Source organism: Meriones unguiculatus, chromosome X (assembly GCF_030254825.1).
Source record: "Meriones unguiculatus strain TT.TT164.6M chromosome X, Bangor_MerUng_6.1, whole genome shotgun sequence".
Taxonomy (NCBI): domain Eukaryota; kingdom Metazoa; phylum Chordata; class Mammalia; order Rodentia; family Muridae; genus Meriones; species Meriones unguiculatus.
Window position 1 is genome coordinate 61,634,054 of NC_083369.1, and position 17,624 is coordinate 61,651,677.

Here is a 17,624-nt window from a genome sequence, read left to right on the forward strand (position 1 = left end):
AACCATCTAAGAAACTGAAAAAACTGCTTTCATTTTCATTGAAGTCCTTTGGATTTACTTAAATGTTGATAACACAGTGACATTTGCTATAAACATATATACACATTTTACAACATGTTTTTTCCTGAGCTTTATTTAATTATATATTTTACTTTAGTAGTTTCTTGGTAGCTTGGTAAGAAGCAAACATTTGACATTTATATATCAATTTTCTTTCTTTCAGGGACTCCATGATAAGACTGGCTCTTTCACAACTGTTAAAGTAATGAATGCCTGGAAGGTAATCAATACTGCTTCCTCTCCCTATTCTGTGCTCTTAATACACAGTATACATTGGATGAACAACTCCAAAAGCATTGTTGTGAAACCATTATGTTATATTTTAGTGAGTTAGTTTGAAATAATTATAGTTATGTAATCACAGATCTTAACATATTACACTTACTGATTTGTTATGTTTCCTCACTAAAAATGTTTCACTCATACCACAAATTCCAAATATTAGATATTATAAACTAATTGGGTAACTATCTATTTTCCTCTCTATTTCCAGTTGATTATCTATTGTTTGAGACAGCAAAGAAGACATTTCCTTTTTTACTCTGTTAATACTGCTCTGCTCTTTCATATTTTTTCTCCAATAATTTCTTCTGAGAATTGAGGCCATTAGATTCCCAAAGACAGGTAGAAGTGAGAAACTTGTCAGAGATGTGCAATTTTCATATATTTTCTGACAAATAAGCAAGAGAGACAATTTAATTGGCCCCATTCATGTTAACTTTCATAAAACTGTGTCACAGTTCATAATCTGTTTTCAAAGAATTTTTGAAGAACTGATTTCTGCCCTCTTTAGTACTTCACTTTCTTAAGACAATATTAACACAAACATAACAGAAGTTAAGAATTTTTATTTCCCAAAGGGAAATGCTTGAAAGACCCTGTAGCTTTATGGAACTGCTGTGCCCCACAACGAACTGTTACTTGGCAGTTAGTGAAGAAAAAGTCAAGTACTTTTGTTTTGCCATTAAATGTTAAATACTGTCAATGTGAGATTCAAGGGATTTGGGGTTTTATGGTTTTATAAAACCATAAATTCCAAATAACCCACCTTTTTTTATTTTGTTTTTATTTTTAGTTACATTTTGTTAACTGTGTGTCCCCCCTGTATCCCGCTTCCTCATTCCCTCCCCAACCCCACACTCCCTCCCTAGTCTCCTCCCTGCCCCTTTCCAAGTCCACTGATGGGGGAGGACCTCCTCCCCTTTCATCTGACCCTGTTTTATCAGGTGTCTTAAGGGCTGGCTGCAATGTCCTCCTCTGTGGCCTAACAGGACTGCTCCTCCCCTGGGGGGGAGGGAGGAGTCAAGGAGCCTGACCTTGAGATCCTGTTAGAAATAGTCCTAAACCACCTTTTTTTAAAGTAAGATACTATAAAATACTTATTTTCTTGTTTTAACTTAGGAGTTCTACAACCATATTAAATCTTTGTTTAAATATTCAAAAGTCATGTTGGATGTTTAATATTTACTATCTGCATTTGTAAGAGAATAACACTTCACTATTAGAAAATTTCCCATTAATGTGCCATTTATTTCCCATTTATGTTACATGCATTAACATAAATTTGGTGCCCAGTTTACTGATGTCCTAAGAAACTGATTTTTTAGATTAATACTATTAGTGAAAAACAAGAAATGATGTTATATTCATCTATAGTTTAGTGCTAAAATAGCACAAAATACTTCAGCATTAATGGTTGTAAGAGTATACTAGTAGGTCTATAATATTTTTGTTTGTTTGTTTGTTTGTTTTCCAGACTCGTTTGCCCGAAATAGGAAAGCAGGTGAGAGTGAATAAATACCAAAAATCTGTTGGGTGGAGATACAGTGTGAGTACTAAAAGTCTTCATTAGCACCCTCATATTCTTTCCTGTAATTTTAGCTTTCAGTTCATCCTTTGTGTTATCTTTCTATGGGTTCCCTCTAAAGTCTCATACTGGAAATGATAACATGTGTATCTTCTACTGTTCGTATAGATTCACTCATAAGAGTTGAATACTAACATCTGTCAAAGAAAAGGACCCAAAATAAATGGTCTCTTGCATAGTAAATTATTGGCTTCAAGGGAAAAATGAGTATGTCTACAGTGTATAGACATACATGTCAGCTAGCAACAATGGAAGAGGTGAATGTACGAAGAAATATTTTTTTCTAAAATAAGCTTTAGGAAAGTATATTTTATATGGTGCATACCTTCTTTAGAACAAATCGCTATTGCCCAGTTAAAATGACCATAGGCATCATTGTATTTGATCCAAATTATGGCTGCTTTTTATACTACAAAGCTAATACTTGAAAGCCAATAGTATACCCACCCTAACACACTTCAGCTGTTTGTCCATAATACTTAAACACAGGAAGGAAGGCATATGAAACACTTTCTCCTTGCAGAATTTTTGAAATCTCTCTTATCTCAGTGAATATTGGTTTTATAATAACTTCAGGCACACAGAACTATATTTTTCAAAAGACCTTAGTTTTCTATCAAAATATTATATAAGCCCCAAAACAAAATTATTGTTCATGTTAATATAATTCATTGATACAAGTTTTCTAGTTTTCTCTCCTGCAGTAAAATAAATAAGATTCAGATATTTTCAGCATTTATGCTTTAATAAACATAATGTCATATACATTAAAAAGAACCCTTTCTATTAGCACAAATACATTTAGAATCCTTCTAGGTATATGAAAAACCCATTTCCAAATATCTTCATGATTTATCTCTTACACAACAGGCTTCTTTTAGTTTATAATATATTATAACAGTAGAAACATATTCAGATGAAGCAGCCACAACAGGCTTTGATAGATCACACACACACACACACACACACAAGGTGGGGGTGGAAGAGAGAAAAAGAGAAAAAATAGAATTAATTGGTCAATTCTGGTTTTCTCAAAAGTTTATACTGATAAAAATTTAAAACCTTCAAATCTGTTTTGTATTCATTCCATATAAAAGGGTGGCTTTTAATTGTAACAATGCTGAATTTACAACGGGAATTCTGTCATCCTTGAGCTGCCTTCTGACAAAAAACAGGGTATTTAGGCGAGTCTGGGATCAACTGGCACTGAGCCAGGAAACAGCACAGCATCATATTACTGCGAGATGTGTGAGAGTTTTAAATTACCCACTTAGCCTGATGGATATTATGTACTTGTGTGTTTCTTACAAGCTTAACTTCCTGTTAATTGAGAGTGGCAAACACATTAATTCTTTCCAAACATATCTGATCTTCATTTCTTTGTTCTGGGATAGTTTACATTTATGTGGGAAACCCACTCTTGGAAGTTTTGTTTTGTTTTTTAAGTCATGTATTTTGAATTCTGTGATTATGTTTTAGTAAACGAACATCATTGCTAGCTAATCAGTTAGCATCTCTAAATCAGCTTGACTCTTTTGGCTAAGAATTGTGTTTGCTGCACTACATAGATCTTATGAAGATAGGAAAGAGATCCTTTCTTCTAATGTATTTTTCAGGTAAATGGAACTTCAATGAGAGTAAGTGGTTTGCTGTTATGGGGAATCACTGGTAAAGAGAGAGGTACACTAGATGCTCTTTTCTGACTAAGGTCAAATTCTCTTTGGATAAAGTTTTTCCTTACAGCTTCATTTTTCACCTCAACAATTTCATCTAACTAGGTGGATTCAGTTATCAATAAATTGGTAATTCTTAAAAAGAGTGCTTCAACATCTGACACTATCCCTTAAGCATCAGACCCATATATCCATTCTTTATAATTTTACACTGACACCAAATGATATACAAGTATCCATTGCTATAGATAGATGTGTTTTATGTATTGATAAAAAAATTGAAAGAAAAATACTTACTGATTTAGATTAAAATAAATTCCACATATTCATATCTATAGTGCTTGCATACATGTATCATCTGTTACATGTGTGTATTGTGTGTTTATCACATTGCTTTCTAGCTGCATTATTAGCATGCATGCCTCTGACAGAATGTGGACTACAGGCTTTAAACAAGAGTCTGAGGAAATGATCAGTAAGGGTGAATAATTACTTGTTTTACTACATAGACATGATATATGACTTATGATTAGGAAATCAAAATTTTATTATAAACTTATTTTAAAAGATTAACATAGAATGAAGCCAAACCTTTAAAATTTGTTAAAGGCTAATCACAACATTTTGCAACTGGCTCTATAAATGTGCAAGAAAAAAAAAAAGAACAGAATGAAAATAGATCAAATATCTAAACATAAGAGCTAAAACTATAAAATGCTTAGATAATAACATAAAGCTAAATATTTGTGATTTTTATTTGATGATGAATACTTAGGTATGACACCAAAGGCACAAAGAATAGAATGATAATACGCTGAGATTTATCAGAAGTAAAAATGGGTGTGCTACAAAGAAAATATATAAGATTAGAGAAACTTGTAGAATAAGTGAAGATACTTATAAGTCCAGTATATAATAAAGGACTTGTGTCTAGAATATCTAAAAGAAAACCTTAGTTATAAAATGAAATGACAACCTATCTTATAAACAGGCAAAGAATTTTTGATTCAACACACACACACATACACACTTGACAATAAGAAATTCATATAATAATGTGAAACTATTTCTTACCAGAGTAATATAAATCTAAACCACATGATATTACTTCAAAGACCACTTATATCAAACAGTGGTGAATGTGGAGCAATCAGAACTTCCTATATATGTTATATTGTTAAGGCAAAGTGATACAGCTGCTGTTGAAAATAAGTTTGGAATTTCATCATAATTGAACATACTAGAATCATCAGAATGAAATGAAAACATGTACATTAGGAAACTTGACATGAATGCACATAGAAACATTATTCACATTGTCCAGAACATAGAAATAATTTAAGTGATTGTAAACCAAAATAAATGAAATTTTATGAATGTATATTTTATGCCTAAACCTCAGAAATAGCTAGTCCGAAGACACTACATATTATACAATTATGTACTTTGAATAGACTGTAAATTAGTGGTTTCTCAAAACTAAGATGAATGTGGTAAATTGGGGGAAGGTTATGAACTTGAAGGGTTTCATTTCAGAGAAAATACGTTCTATGATTGACTGTAATGGTATTAATATATAATGTATGTTACAAAAACAAGAGGATGTTATATTTTAGTTGACTGAAGTATACAGCATGAATTGTATTTCAATGAAATTAGAAAAAAAATTCACATTGTTTATGGAATACTTTCACAAGGTCCAGTGCTGCTGTTCTAGTGTCACATCTTAAGAACTTCTGGATTAAGAGAGCTTTAGTTTACTCTTTTGTTTTGCTTTGAAATTGTAATTTTATATAAACTTTTCATTGACTGTTAATTCTGTAAGATTTTTCTTTGTAAATATATTACACGTTAGAGACTAATTGTCACTGCTTTGGGTAGCTTAAATCTTTGTTGTCTGCTTTTTATCCATAGGATGAAGAAGAGGATCCCAGGACTGAACTCAATCTGCTGAGGAAGTACTCTTTCCATAAAAACAGTGTGTCCTTCTATGGTGCATTTTTCAAGCTGAGTCCTCCTGGACATAGGAGCCAACGTTGGGTATGTTTTTCTTTGCCCTGCTCTTATTCCATAAGAAAAGTCAAATGGTATGAGGTAGATGTAGGAATGAGTAATGATGTAGGTAACATCAACAATGAGGTAGGGATGGGACTGGGTTGGAGGTGGAGATGGGAGTGATTAGAGGAGTGAGTAGTAAAAATAATTTAATTAAATTAAATTAAAACAAAAATAAAGCTGAGCACAGTGGAGCACGCCTGTAGTCACAGCACTTGCAAGTCAGAGGCAGGCAGATTTCTGTGAGTTCAAGGCCATCCTGGTCTACAAAGCAAGTCCAGGACTGCCAAGGCTACACAGAGAAACCCTGTCTCAGGAAAAAAGTAAAAAATCAAACAGTGAAGGAATTGAAATGTGGTATTTGCTTTCCTACTAGAAAACTTAATTCTCAACTGTTCAAGATAGTACGGCAAAATTTATTCTAACTCCTTGACATAATGTAAGATGAAACAAAATAGAAAGAATAACTTAAATGCCTGGCAAGGAGCTTTTTGGTGGGATGAGGACAGATACAAATGAAGATTGATAATTTAAAATCCAATTTTAAATGAAAGTGTTGCTGTTTTACTTTTTGCTGATATCCAGGTGGCTTGATAGACTAGAAAATAATAAATAGATGAGGATAAGCTTGAATTAATACTTGACATGAACATATTACGTTTTAGGTATTTTGACATATGTACAATTATGAAAAATATACAACTAAATGGTTCATTGATTTATCATCTTGGCTGGACTATTATAAATTCCAGATCGATAAGATATAAATTTAAGTAACTAACTGGAGCCCAGTCTAACTAACCCATAGCTACTAGAATTTTTCCCATGCTACACTATCTTAGATAATGAGTTTTAGTCAGTAGTATCTTATAAAACAGAGTACTGGGACACAAAATGGAATAATAGGTTTTCAAAATGATAGAGAAAGGTTTCCTGATCTTCTAGTGTCTTTAAAATGTCATATTACATTCTGTATTATTGCTTTTAGGAATTAAAGCAATTTATACTGTAGAAGTGCTTACAACACAATGAAATTCAAACTTTTGTATAAATCAAAATCTTCTAGAGAACTTTCTATAACACTGAGTGCTAGTCCACTTTCACAGACATTGAGATTGAATAATAGGTCTGGAATGTGTGTGAGGTTTGTACCTTCTAGTGAGTCCATAGATGATACTGATGCTGCTAGTTGAATGATATTTTTTTGCATAACTACATTTATAGATGTTTACATTAACCCTGTTTTAGTAGCTAGAATTCTCTCTTCTCTGAAAATAGATAGGTGAGACTTTATTAAATATTGTTTCATAGCTCTAATGGTTATTTAATATTTATGTATATACTGTGTTTTTGTAAAAGATTACAAAATTTACCTTTTGTAAATATTTCTAATAACTTTTTATTAGAAATATTGATTCCCATAATCAACTATATTAGTACTCTATTCAGTAATTTTACCTCATTAAAATTGAAAATAAATCTAAGATCAATGAGATGTAAATTCTTTTAATACTTTCCATATTCAGGCAAACTGGTCTCTCAAATTTTCTTTTCCACTCCATTCTCCTCCTCACAAACTTATTTTAAAGGACATTTGTTCCTGTATTTTTTACATAAACTTGAATGACCTTCCTTCACAAAAAACAGCCTATGAACACTATGAGTGAAGGATTTGTTCAAATCTCACCTGCTACTGAAACTTCAAATGTGTTTGTTGGATTACCTACTTTCACAAATTCTCATTCCACTACTAAAAATTTTTAAAATATTTTATGCTTTTCTGGCTTCTCTACAGATGGTGATGGAGTTATGTACAGCAGGCTCAGACACTGATATAGTGAGGATGACAAGAAATCAAAGTTTAAAAGACGATTGGATTGCTTATATCTGTGGAGAAATCCTTCAGGTGAGTATTCAAATAATCATTATTCCTGGTCTTAAAAGAACCTAGCTCTAAATATGTAACCTTACACTATATACCCTAAGAATTCCAGATATAACCTGTGGATAAGGAAACCTAACAGATCAAAAAGCCTATATCAAAGCCTTGAATGGCTCTTTGTGAGATTCTCTCTACTGTGTTCACCAGACCACGGGAATGACATCATGGTTTAACTATATTTTTAAGTGTAGCAATGTTGTCATAGATTAAGATGAGCACTAGTCAGGAAAAGTCAGTGTTCTATAGTGTGGGCGCAAACCATCTGCAGCCTTTTAAAAAGGTATATATCTTCTTTGAATATATAGCTCCAAAATTATCTTTACTTCTAAAATGTAAATGGGTGAAACCAATAAACTTTTTTTCATCAAAAATATTTTTTGCATTTTTGATAATTTTTATTATTTATTATAATTTATTCACTTTGTACCCCAGGTATGGCCTCCTCCCTTGTCTCTTCCTAGTTCCACCCACCCTCTGTCTTCTCCCACTCTGCTTCTCCCCTAGTCCACTAATAGCGAGGACCTCCTCTTCTTCTATCTGACCCTAGTCTATCAGGTCTCATCAAGACTGGCTACATTGTCTTCCTCTGTGGCCTGGCACGGCTGCAACCCCACTCCCACCCCAGGAGGAGGTGATCTGAGAGCCTGCCATTGAGTTCATCCAGAGACAGCCCCTTCTCCCCTTACTAGAGAACCTATTTGAAGAATGAGTCTATGGGTGACATCTTAGCATGGGTTTTAGGTTTTCTTAATGCATGGTCAGTTATTTAAAAAAAGGAAATCATGAAATTCACAGGAAAATGATGGGAATTCGAAAAGATCATATTGAGTGAGGTAACCCAGAAACAGAAAGACACACATGGTATATACTCACCCATAATTGGTTATTATACATATAATATAGGATACACATACTGAGATTTATACTCCTGGAGAAGCTAGACAACAGGGAAGACCCTAGAGAAGATGCTCAATTCTCATTCAGAAGAGCAATGAACTTCTTGGTCAGCCAACTTAGTTTGGTGTTCAATACTTAAGTCATTAAGGTCACAAAAAAAAAAAGGATATTAATAAACTGAAGAGTACCCCCAACATTGTTGGAAAGCCATTCTTCTAATTTTGTTTGAATATATTTATAATAGCAATGGAAATGTTTTCTGAGTACAAATCATATACCACATTTGAATTTTAGTGCATCATATAATGTTTGTGTGACCTTTAGTGAATATTTTTATTTCCTCAGGTCTCATTGTCCTTACCTATAATATAGGAGGATAGCATATTCCCCAACGGGACTCTGTGACAACTTAGTAAAGTCTCTATCTAAACATTTAGCACAATGTAAAAGCTCACAGAGTAAAAGCTCAATAAATATATTAATGTCCAACCTACTGTCTCACGTGATCTCTCTGAAGCAAAATACTTTATAACTTTATACCATGCAATGATTAAGCCAATACATGGGGTTTTCAGTGGCATATGGGCTGGACCCAAAATAGAAAGCCAACACAAATTGTACACACTTTAAAAATCTGGACCCAGGGGTCTTTTCTGAGACTGATACTCCAACCATTCATGGAGATAACCTAGAACCCCTACACAGATGTAGCCCATGGCAGATCAGCCTCCAAGTGGGTTCCCTAGTAAGGGGAACAGGGACTGTCTCTAACATGAACTCAGTGGATAGCTCTTTGATCACCTCCCTCTGATGGGGAAACAGCCTCACCAGGCCACAGAGGAAGACAATGTAGCCAGTTCAGATGAAACCTGAGAGGCTAGGGTCAGGTGGAAGAGTAGGAGGACCTCAGCTATCAGTGGACTTGGAGGGGGGCATGGGAGGAGATGAAGGAGCAAGGGTGGCATTGAGAGGGAATGAGGGAAGGGGTTGCAGCTAGGATACAAAGTGAATAAACTGTAATTAACATAAAAATTAAAATTAAAATTAAAAAAAGAAGAAAAGGTCCTCCCCTGATAGGGAAAGGGCATAGAAGTAGAAGAGGAAGGGCAGATGAAATAAAATAAAATAAAACAAAATAAAATAAAATATTTCTATATTGATTCAGATTATAGGCTTATAGACCTCATCAGATAACACTTTAAACTTAACAAATACGGGCCACAGTAGAGGACAATGCAGCCACTTTTGATGTGAACTGACAGACTAAGATCAGAAAGGAGAGGAGAACCTTCCCTATCAGTGGTCTTGGGGAGTGGCATGCATGCAGAAAGGGGAGGGAGGGTGGGATCGGGAGGGGAGGAGGGAGGGGCTTATGGGGGGATACAAAATGAATAAAGTGTAATTAATGAAACAAAAGAAAAGAAATAGAACAAAATAGTACTTAAGATATCCAGGTCTTTACTGTCATGCCTATTCAGAAATATAGAGGCTATAAAGGAGGATAATGTTTCCAAATCTATATAAATATTACTTTTTGGTGTTTTTTTTTTTTTTCATGAGTATTCTGATATATTTTCCTTTCCTTATAGCCAAGAATAGTATTTCTGGGAACTAGTTGTAGTCATTCCAACCTAAAGAATTTTGTTTAAAAAAAAATGTGGGCCATTATTCTTAACAAAAGCTTTATCCCAAAAGTATTTAAATCACTACCAGAAATGAAAAGCTACATATATATATATATATACTTACTTGACTTTCAAAATTTGTACGACTGTACAGGGCTTAGCTCACCTTCATACTCACCAAGTGATTCACCCGGACATCAAAGGTCAAAATGTGCTGCTGACTCGTAACGCTGAAGTAAAACTAGGTAAGTTCATTCATGTACCATGTTAGAAAAGTCAGAAAGCTACTACTACTTTTTGTATTGCATGATTATTCTTATGGATAATGTTCTTTTTATATTAATTACAATTTATTCACTTTATACCCCAGATAAAGCCTCCTTCCTCATCCCCTCCCAACCCACCCCCCCTCCCTCATCTTCTCCCATGCCCTTATCCAAGTCCACTGATAGGGGAGGTCCTCCTCCCCTTCCACCTGACCCTACCCTCTAAGGTCTCATCAAGGCTGGCTGCATTGTATTCTTCTATGGCCTGCCAAGGTTGCTCACCCATCAGGGGGAAGTGATTAAAGAGCCAGCCCCTGGAGTTCTTGTCAGAGACAGTCCCTGTTCCCCTTAGTAGGGAACCCACTTGGACACTGAGTTGCCATGGGCTACATCTGTGCAGGGGTTCTAGGTTATCTCCATGCACGGTTCTTGTTTGGAGTATCAGTCTCAGAAAACACCCCTGGACACAGATTTCTTGGTTCTGTTGCTCTCCTTGTGGAGCTCCTGTCTCCTCCAGGTCTTTCTATCTCCCCTTTCTTTCCTAAGATTCCCTGCACTCTGCCTGAAGTTTGGCTATGAGTCTCAGCATCTGCTTTCATACCCTGCTGGGTAGAGTCTTTTTTAGAGGCCCTCTGTGGCAGGCTCCTATCCTGTTCCCTCTTTTCTTCCTCTTCTGATGTCTGTCCTGTTTGCCTTTCTTATTGAGGATTGATCATTTTAGTCAGGGTCCTCCTTCTTGCTTAACTTCTTTAGGTTTACAGATTTTAGCATGATTATCCTATATGTCTAATAACTAATTATAAGTGATTACATACCATGTGTGTCTTTCTGCTTCTGGGATACCTCACTCAGGATGATCCTTTCTAGTTCCCACCATTTGCCTGCAAATTTCATGTTTTCCTTGTTTTTAAATACTGAGTAGTATTTCATTGTGTATCCATTCCTCAGCTGAGGGATATCTGGGTTGTTTCCAGCTTCTGGCTATTACAAATAAAGCTGCTATGAACATGGCTGAGCATCTGTCCTTGTTGTATACTTGAGTACCTTTTGGATATATGCCTAGGAGTGGAATAACTGGGTCTTGAGGTAGCACTATTCCTAATTGTCTAAAAAAGTGCCAGATTGATTTCCAAAGTGATTTCACAAGGTTACATTTGCAACAGTAATGGAGGAAGGTTCCCCTTTCTCCACATCCTCTCCAGCATGTGCTGTCACTTGAGTTTTTGATCTTAGCCATTCTGATGGGTGTAAGGTGAAACTTCAGGGTCCTTTTGACTTGCGTTTCCTTGATAGCTAAGGATGTTGAGCATTTATTTAAGTGTTTCTCTGCCATTCAATATTCCTCTATTGAGAATTCTCTGTTTAACTCTGTACCCCATTTTTAATTGGATTACTTGATTTGTTGCTTTTTAACTTCTTTAGTTCTTTATATATTCTGGATATTAACGCTCTGTCAGACATACGGTTGGTGAAGATCCTTTCCCAATATGTAGGCTGTCATTTTTTTCTGATTACAGTGTCCTTTGCTTTACAAAAGCTTTTCAATTTCATGAGGTCCCATTTATTGATTATTGATCTTAGAGCCTGTACTGTTGGTGTTCTGTTCAGGACATTGTCTCTTGTGCCAATGAGCTCAAGGCTCTTCCCCACTTCTTCTAACAGGTTTAGTGTGTCTTCTTCTAAGAGGTTTTATGTTGAGGTCTTTGATCCACTTGGAGTTTGTTTTGTGCACAGTGATAAATATGGATCTATTTGCATTTTCTACATGTACACATTCAATTAGACCAGCACCATTTGATGAAGATGCTGTCTTTTTCAATTGCATGGTTTTAGCGTCTTTATCAAAAATCAGGTAGGTGTGTGGGTTTATTTCTGGGTTTTGTATTCAATTCCGTTGATCCACCTTTCTGTTTCTATGCCAGTATCATGCATGTTTTATTACTATTGCTCTGTTGTACAGCTTGAGATGAGGGATGGAGATACCTCCAGAAGATCCCTTGTTGTACAGGATTGTTTTGGCTATTCTGAATTTTTGTTTTTCCATATGAAATTGAGAATTGTTCTTTCAAGGTCTATAAAGAATTGTGTTGGTACTTTGACGGGAATTGCATTGAATTTGTAGATTGCTTTTTGGTAGGACAGTGATTGTCACTATGTTAATCCTACTGATCCATGAGCAGGGGAGATCTTTCCATTTTTTGATATCCTCTTCAATTTATTTCTTCAGCAACAGGTCCTTCACTTGCTTGATTAGAGTCACATCACGGTACTTTATGTTATTAGTTGTTATTGCGAAGGATATAGTTTCCCTAATTTCTTTCTCAGTCCTTTTGTCTTTGGTATACTCTTTATTTTATCACCCAACATATTTATTTGGGATTTTTTTTTTTTTGAAAATTTGTTTGAAAGGTAGATGAAATGAAAATAAAAAGGACATGAGTAATAAATTCTTTGAAACTGCAGATAAACCACTTTAATTATAATGGAAGTTTTGCATTTTGGTCACTTAATTGCTTTATACTATTAGTGATAGCTGTCATACATTTCTCAGTAATTCAATAGTGGCAGTTATTAAAGAGTTCTAAAAAATATTCTTGCCTATCACAGAGCCATATTTTAAAGAATGTGAAATAGATCTAAATTACTTCAAGTATAAATTGCTCATTTGCATTTATTTCTTTAAATTATATTGATCAGAAGTGATGCTTCAATAATATACAAACCGAATTCTGAATTTTTTCTTTCCTTGCTTAATAAGCAGGACCAGAAGAGATTTTGGTCATTAGTTAAGAATATTTTTATTGAATATTTGTGGAACAAATGAGGTAGTAATTGTGTCTTTTTGAAATGACAGTAGTTTGTAGAAAATGTATGATGTCTTCACTGCATAAGCTTCAAAACTAGCAATATAATTTTGAGAGACTGCACAGAAATGCATAAAAAACTTAGAGATATCACACTCAAATGTATAAGAGTGATACCCCACTCTCAAGCTCTATGTACCCTATATTTACAAGCTTGAGTCAATTTACTGGTAACGCCAAACATTCATAACATGAAACAAAAATTGCAAGTACCAAATGACTTAGCTATCTGTTTCAAAGTCCACTCAATAATGTTAACATACTTTTTTCATGAGGTAAAACCTTGTAGTGTTATAGTTTATCATCGAATCAGACTTATCTGACACATAATCCTTGCACATTTTGATTTAGATTTATCAGATAACATTTTAAGCAATATAATAATAGAATATTTTAGAAGGCAAGCAGAATGGTAGCTGAAAGGAACTAACATCAGAAAAGACACTAGTAAAATGATAGTATCTATAATCTGTTTCTTAGATTAAAGAAAATACAAAGTACTTCACTGTTCAGTTTTGTTTTGAGATTTTTTGTTGTTTCTGCTGTTGTTTTGAAACAGTCTGTGTAGTCCCAGCTATCCTGGATCTCAATCTGTTGACCATTAGCCTGGAACTAAAAGATCTGCCTGCCTCTGCCTTCCAAGTGCTGAGATTAAAAGCATGTGCCATCACACCCAGCTTCATTGTTGAGTTTTCAACTCTGATTTTGCTTTTTTTTTTTTTTTTTCCTTTTTAAAACTTATATTTACCAGTATTTATTTCTAGATTTTACTGATTTGCTTTCCTTGCATGTATGAGATATAACAGCTTAAGGCCTTCATAGGTTTTTGGCTCTTAAATTTGGTTATTTGAGAGAGTGAGAATGTTGAGCTATTGTGCATGTACAGGTAAACTTTTTAAGTCTAGATAATGAGAGTTTACAGCATCCAATGATGTTCAAAAATACTTGGAATATTTTTTCCTCTTGTTTTTTTTTTTTTTTTTTTTTTTTTTTAATGGAGGTAGATCATTTTTACTCTTGGTGAACAAGGGTTATATGGAACTTTGGGGAGGGGGTAGGGATATCCAGGCTGGGCAAAGGTCATTGGCTAGAAGGCTAAGGTACAGAGATGCCTCATTTACATAGAGAGGCATTCCAGGAATCCCAGTTGCTTTCCAAACAGGTTCTTATCAGGAGAAGGAGAGTTGGACATGTAATTTGCATAAAGACTATGTGACATTCCTCAGGTGGGGGGAGGGGGCTGGGATTTCCTGGTAGAGAAGAGGAAACCTCATGGACAAAGGGAAACCTCCATTTTGTATTGAGCTCAGGGCATTCCAGTCTTGGAAGACTGCAACCTTAGCAGCCAGGTTTCCCAACATTCATTCATCTTGTGTTTGTAAACACCTGGATTGTACTCACTTTTTGGCTACTGTGAATAAATTGTGAGACACATTAGTTTTTAAAATGAAGAAAGCAGAAGTAGATGATACAAGATAATGAAGTAAAAGAAAAACACAGATAGAGGAATTTAAAGGTGATTTGGGGCTGGTATTTTGAGCAACAATATGTAGATAAATGTATAAATATGGATAAAATATGTAGTTCTTATATAAGATAGGATTCTAGAGATAGTCACAGGAGATCTTAAAATATTAATTGAAAGAAGGAGAGTGAGAGATTTGTCAAAAGGTAATTTTATTTTCCCCACAATTACCAGGTACAGATGTTTGTGCAGGTGAGCTCATTCAAACATCAATAAATCAACCACACCAATCACTGCAGTGATTTTCAAACTTGTAGGAAAGGAAAATCTTTTGCCTTCTTTTTTTAAAATTTTATTTATTTAATTACTTTAATGCCTGGTCCCAGTCCTCTTAGTCCTCTTCTCCTGGTCCCACTGTCATGCTCTGCCTCCCTCCCATTCTCTCCTCTCCTTCTTAAAGAAGGGGTAGTGCTAAAGGGTAACAACCCACCCTGGTACCTCAAGTCACAGCAGGACTAAGTGCACCTTCTCCCACTGAGGTCAAACAAGGCAGTCCAACTAGGGAAAGGTGATCCAGTGGCAGGCAACAGTCTATGATAAACCCTATTCCTAATGTTAGGGATACCTACAGAGTAAACTAACCTGGGCCCATGGGGCCTCACAGAGACTAAACTACTAACCAAAGAACATGCATGGTCCAGACCTAGACCCCTATTCATATGTAACAGATGTGCAGATTGGTCAATTTTTCTTCTCCTTAGATGCTTTCTGAAAGACTGCCTAAAACTATTAATTTTGCTTCATTTTTCTTTGATTTAACTAAATCATTCAAGCTGCTTTTCAGTTATTTTGACTGCCATCTCCCAGATTCCCAGAAATCATTATAAATTTGAAAATCTACTTTTTATTTCATTTCTGCCTTATTGTTTTTGGAATTAAATAACTCAAGTCTACTTAAGCCTTTTTCTGTCTGTTTCTCAGGATACCATACTAAATATTTTCTTACAATGTATCCCACAGATGAATGGGCAACTAAACTTTTATAGAGTAAAGCTAAGATATAGATAGGCAAGATAATATTTATAACTGATTCAAATGGCCTGTATAGTAATTTAACTTCTACCGGGAGGCTCATTTTTCCTTCTCAGTGGGACTGGAGTTTCTGATGTCATACATGAGGCTTCCTAACTACTGTTAACAGGATTGACATTACTAAGTTGTGGCTCATAGTGCTGTTTATACTCCGGGTTGGTTGCAGATCCAAGTTCTACTTATGCCATATGCCACATCTTAGTAACCAGTGGAACTTTATTTTTAATATTCATGGTAAATATTTATTCAAACCTACATTAATTTTATAACAGCACTATTGGGTCTCATTCCAATATAAATAGCAGCTAAAGCTAATTTCCCAATATTCCTGGAGAAGACTTCATGGTAAAGTTTTCTGGGCAAGAAAGAAAAATTGTTATCCACTGTGACTTTTGTATTCTCTTTCCAAGTTAAAGCTATAACTTATTGAGATTTCTATTCCTGATTAATTATTTTGACATATGTAGTGGATTTTGGAGTGAGGGCCCAAGTAAGCGGAACAAATGGAAGGAGAAATAGCTTCATTGGTACACCATACTGGATGGCCCCGGAGATGATTAATTGTGATGAGGACCCAAGACTCTCCTATGGTTACAGAGTGAGTATAATAGTTCAGACAGTGAGGATTCAAATTTAGGGGAAAATGACTACATTTATCTTACTTTATTTTTAAGATTTATTTTATTTATGTGTATGTATGTGTCTATGAGAGTGTATACACATATTTGTCTGTAGGTGTACACAGAGGACAGAAAACATCAAAGAATACCTTGTACCTGGAGTTGCAATTATTTGTTAGCCCTGTGACAGTGAGTTCTAAGATCTGAACTCTGATCCTCATGATTAAGTAAAAAGTGCTCTTTACTACTGAGCCATCTCTCCAGCCCAAACTGCAACAATTTTAATGATGGAAGAATAAAAAGTAGATCATCCTTTTAAATACACACAATTAATCAGAAATTATAGCCTCTATTCCTACAGTTGCTTTCATAGTCTGAACAAGAAAAATATTTTCTAATAATAAAGACAAAGTAGAGCACTGGCACATTTTCACATTCAGGAGGGAATATCTAGTTCATGATGTTGGCAACTTCTTTATAAAAATATATTAGGTGGCTTCATTTGGAAATTTAACTTCCAAGAACAGAGGGACTTCTAAACTCATGAAATGAACCCATGACTATGGCCTCAAGATTACAATCCCAATTGCTTGAACAGCTAAGGCAACAGTATTAGGCCTGTATGAGCTACAAAATGAATTTAAAGTTAGCTTTGTATCACAATTAAGACTGACAAATAGGGCTGATGATACAGATCAGTGGTAGAAGTCCCAGTATTCATGAGGCCTTAAATTTAATTACCAGTTCCACACACAAAGAACAAATATAAACAATAATTAATCATTATCAGTTCAAAGAGAAGATAATGAGTTAATTACTCGGTGTGCTGGAGAAAATATGTAGCATTTGGTTGACCTCCAAAACCACAGAAAATCAATGGAATGAACAAATTAACAACAATTTGTGTTGTATATTAACATTTCTATTTAAATTTATATTTGAAATGCACATATATACATATATGTATACAAACATACATTCTAAAAAGTTGATATAAAAAGGAACAAAACTCCCTATGTGCTAAAAACAATGTATATATTTAATAAATATATATTTAATAAATATTTTTAATATTATTTGTCACATCATAAGTCTTCCAAACAATTCACTCTGATCTCTGTTTGTAGAACTTGGGACTCAAAACCTGAAATAGATCAGTTTTCATTTCATCTCTTTGCAATTTCCTCCAATGCCTTTC

General features: G+C 34.7%; 1 protein-coding gene across 1 annotated transcript in view; it reads left to right on the forward strand.

Moving 5' to 3' along the window:
- Positions 1–17,624, forward strand: part of Nrk (Nik related kinase) — a 129,771-nt gene that overhangs the window by 54,189 nt on the left and 57,958 nt on the right. Inside the window, exons 3-8 of the mRNA XM_060374576.1 lie at positions 224–280; positions 1,817–1,888; positions 5,515–5,640; positions 7,451–7,561; positions 10,274–10,364; positions 16,274–16,404. Of these exons, the coding sequence (XP_060230559.1) occupies positions 224–280; positions 1,817–1,888; positions 5,515–5,640; positions 7,451–7,561; positions 10,274–10,364; positions 16,274–16,404 (588 nt within the window). The remainder of the gene's footprint in view (positions 1–223; positions 281–1,816; positions 1,889–5,514; positions 5,641–7,450; positions 7,562–10,273; positions 10,365–16,273; positions 16,405–17,624) is intronic.